We start from the raw sequence: 3,118 nt of genomic DNA, 5'->3' as shown, positions 1-3,118 counted from the left end.
AAGGGAAGGGGCAGCAGGGCTGGGGGCCAGGAGCTTTGGGTGGGGGGCAAGGGACACAAGCCCCTTGCCCTCATTTTGTTTTTCTGCCATGCTGGCACCCTGGCACCTTCTGAATGCATTATGGTGTTTTTTGGCACTCCAGCCAAAAAAGGTTGCCTACCCCTGAATTATGGTATATTAAAATAAATAAGATCTTGTGCCCATTAAGTTTTCATTTCAACTGATCCAGTAAAATATCTTTACTTTTATTGGTTTACTTCCATTTCCAAGGCAGAACACTGGTCTTTTGCTACTATCCAAATTTTCACTCCAAACTGTTATCCCACATGCAATTCGTGTGTGATCTATATTGATTTACACACAGTTTGGCTGCGCCAATTTTTTTCCAGAGAGAGCTCTAAATTTGTGCATTCTCTTGTTTGTGCACATATGTATATTTATGTGCACAAAATGGGTAGAGAGGCTGCTCTACCTAACACACAGCAATGCCTGTTTTAGGGCTGAATAGAGCAGATTTTGGAAAAAGGCATGTAATTATGCCCAAACAATTCCCCCTCCCCTGCCAGGATTCCTTATTTCATTGTTTCATAATACCCTGGAAATCTATAGGAATAAAAAACAACATACTACTCTGGGGGCCTATGTAATGCAAAAGTGGTGGTTATACCCCTTCCTAATCATATCACTAGCTGGCAGGGACCAGATAGAGAGTTCATGTAATGATCTTGAGTGACAAACTGGGCACATCTACACCAGATGCCTTAATGAGCAGTGGACTGTTCTTCTGCACATTAGCACATTGCAGCAAAAACTGTGCTAATGCATTATTGCACAGTAAACTTAGTCTACCACATACTGTCACAAAAAAAGTTTGCCTTTGCTACTGCGCATTAGCACAGCTACTGCACCTTTACCTAGTACCTCATATTAGAGATACTAAACTTAATATGCAGTAGCAAAGGTGCATTAATGAACATGCAGAGGCACCCACTGAGTAACAGACTGGGGACAACTCATCCAAAGTGTGGGTATCTAGTAATGTACACAGAGTTGAACACAGTTTGCTTCTTTTTTGAATCAGCAATAATTCTCTCTGTGGAGAATGTTGTTCTCAGACCTCCCTCAGCAAAGACTGTGTTACCAACCCCTCCCCTTGGCTCTCCTATCTAAATAGAAAAGCCAGAATCTCACCAGAGATTTCAAAATCAGTTCTTATAACATACATATACTATTACAAACCAAGAATACACGCAATTGTGCCCACATGGAAAGGAACAGCAACTGCTTTATATTGTACACATGACCAGAGTTTGGGAAAAGAAGTAAAGAAGTATGTTTTCTAGCTAAAACTCTGCAGAGCATGCCTTCTAATTTAAGACAGTGTTATGAGCACTTATGATTTAAAGAAATCTTTGATTTTTAAAATGAAATCTAGCAAGTGGTTATTCTATTATGTCTTCAGTTGCCACTGTTTTCAATTTGGAAACTATCCCATGCTGTAAATTCACTTGAAAACAAACAGAAGAATTTGTTCCAAGGTGAAACTTAGCTTAAGATGTTTAATCCAAAATTTACTAAGTTATTAATTCACAAAAATGTGGTTTCATATTTGAATGGAAAAATACAATATTAACTCTATCAGTTTAAGGTCAAACACTGACATGGGTATCATTGGTTACCTTTTGCTCTTCATAGGCTTCTTTCAAACAAACGTAGTTAGTAAGAGCTCGCATTGCTATTGGCAGCTTCCCAATTGCCTTCAAGTCAATTGGTTTCTTGTGAGCAGATATAATAAGTGTATTCATCCACCAGTAAGTCGCTTTTGAGAGAAGATTGACAAATGGTTGAAGAAATCTCACACCCAGATCTTGTAGGTCTTCAGGTGGCTTTACTTTCTGAGGATTCATGGAAAATACATACCTCTGGGGAGAGGGATTAAAAAAAACAACATATGTTTAATAATTATCTCATTTAACAGTAGTTTTAGGTGTTCAAGGGTCTATCCACACTAACTGCATGCCAAGCCCAGAGTACTATTGAGAAGTACACCTTGCCTACCCACTCCTGCTCCATGTGGGCTAACTCCTGGAAACTGGGCAAAGTAATCCTAATTATGTAGTCCTTAGAGGGATCCTAATTATGCTCCATTAAGCATGGCTAAGACAGTAAACATAAGAGCAGCACTGAGTGTGCACTCAAAGCCATGCTAAAGAGAGAACACTGCCTCCTTTCTTGGATTATCCAGACATTGGGTGGGAACAAGTGGGAAAGGTGTGCTTTTCAGTGGTGCTCCTAAGTTTGACACAGAAGCAATGTAGACAAGTCTTACATTTGGATTTAGGTGCTTAGATATAGCTTTTCAGAAATGTTGCCTTGAAGGTAGGTCCAATGCAAAGGATTCATATACATGGATTATAGATGGTCAAATTACATACTGGTGGCAAAGTCAAAAGTTGTTACAACTGAAGGGCCAAATCAGGACTGGAGTTCTATTGTGCTGGGCACTATACATATATACAGGACCAGATCCTATTCCACCCATAAAGAACCCCATTGTGCTCACTTTTGTAACACATGCTTGTCTTAGCTTTAAGACAAAGTTACAAAAAACAGTCAGCAAGAGGGGCAACTGTCCACTTTGTGTAATAACGTTTTTTCAGGGACTCAAGCAGGATGGGAAAGAATCACACTTAAGTGTCTAAATTTACTCAGGCACCCAATAGGTGGACTAAGACCTGGCCCACTAATTCTTGCTTGGTCACAATCTAGTATGCAATTAATCCTAAAACAATGCCTCTAAAACCTGTATACTATACTACACCAGAATGCAAAGGTAACATATACTACAGAAAGGCTATTTAAAGATATATTTGAGAAACTATGGGCGTGTGTGCGCAACATTTTAAAGCAGGCAAGATGCTTCTGCACTGCTTTAATCGTGTCGGTGTTTGCATGCCTTGGTGGAGTATTGCATCTTAAATGACTTGGGGCATAGCAAATTAAAACGCCTTCGAGGAATTTTAGTTTGCTGCTCCTACAGTCACAGAGCAAAGAACTAGGCTCCATGCAGCTCAGGGGTTCTGCAGAAAGCCCTGCAGGCAGCCTGGCAGCAGCCCAG

The 3,118-nt window shown here is 40.2% G+C and overlaps 1 protein-coding gene across 7 annotated transcripts in view; it reads right to left on the bottom strand.

Moving 5' to 3' along the window:
* Positions 1–3,118, bottom strand: part of ABCC9 (ATP binding cassette subfamily C member 9) — a 163,592-nt gene that overhangs the window by 142,350 nt on the left and 18,124 nt on the right. For all 7 annotated transcript variants that reach the window (XM_019515668.1, XM_019515667.1, XM_019515671.1 and 4 more), the window contains one exon: positions 1,680–1,922. In XM_019515668.1, the coding sequence (XP_019371213.1) occupies positions 1,680–1,922 (243 nt within the window). The remainder of the gene's footprint in view (positions 1–1,679; positions 1,923–3,118) is intronic.

The sequence above is a fragment of the Gavialis gangeticus genome, unplaced genomic scaffold (genome assembly GCF_001723915.1).
Source record: "Gavialis gangeticus isolate Ggan-Ray unplaced genomic scaffold, GavGan_comp1, whole genome shotgun sequence".
In the NCBI taxonomy this organism is placed as follows: Eukaryota; Metazoa; Chordata; order Crocodylia; family Gavialidae; genus Gavialis; species Gavialis gangeticus.
This window is presented reverse-complemented; position numbering and strand designations above follow the sequence as displayed.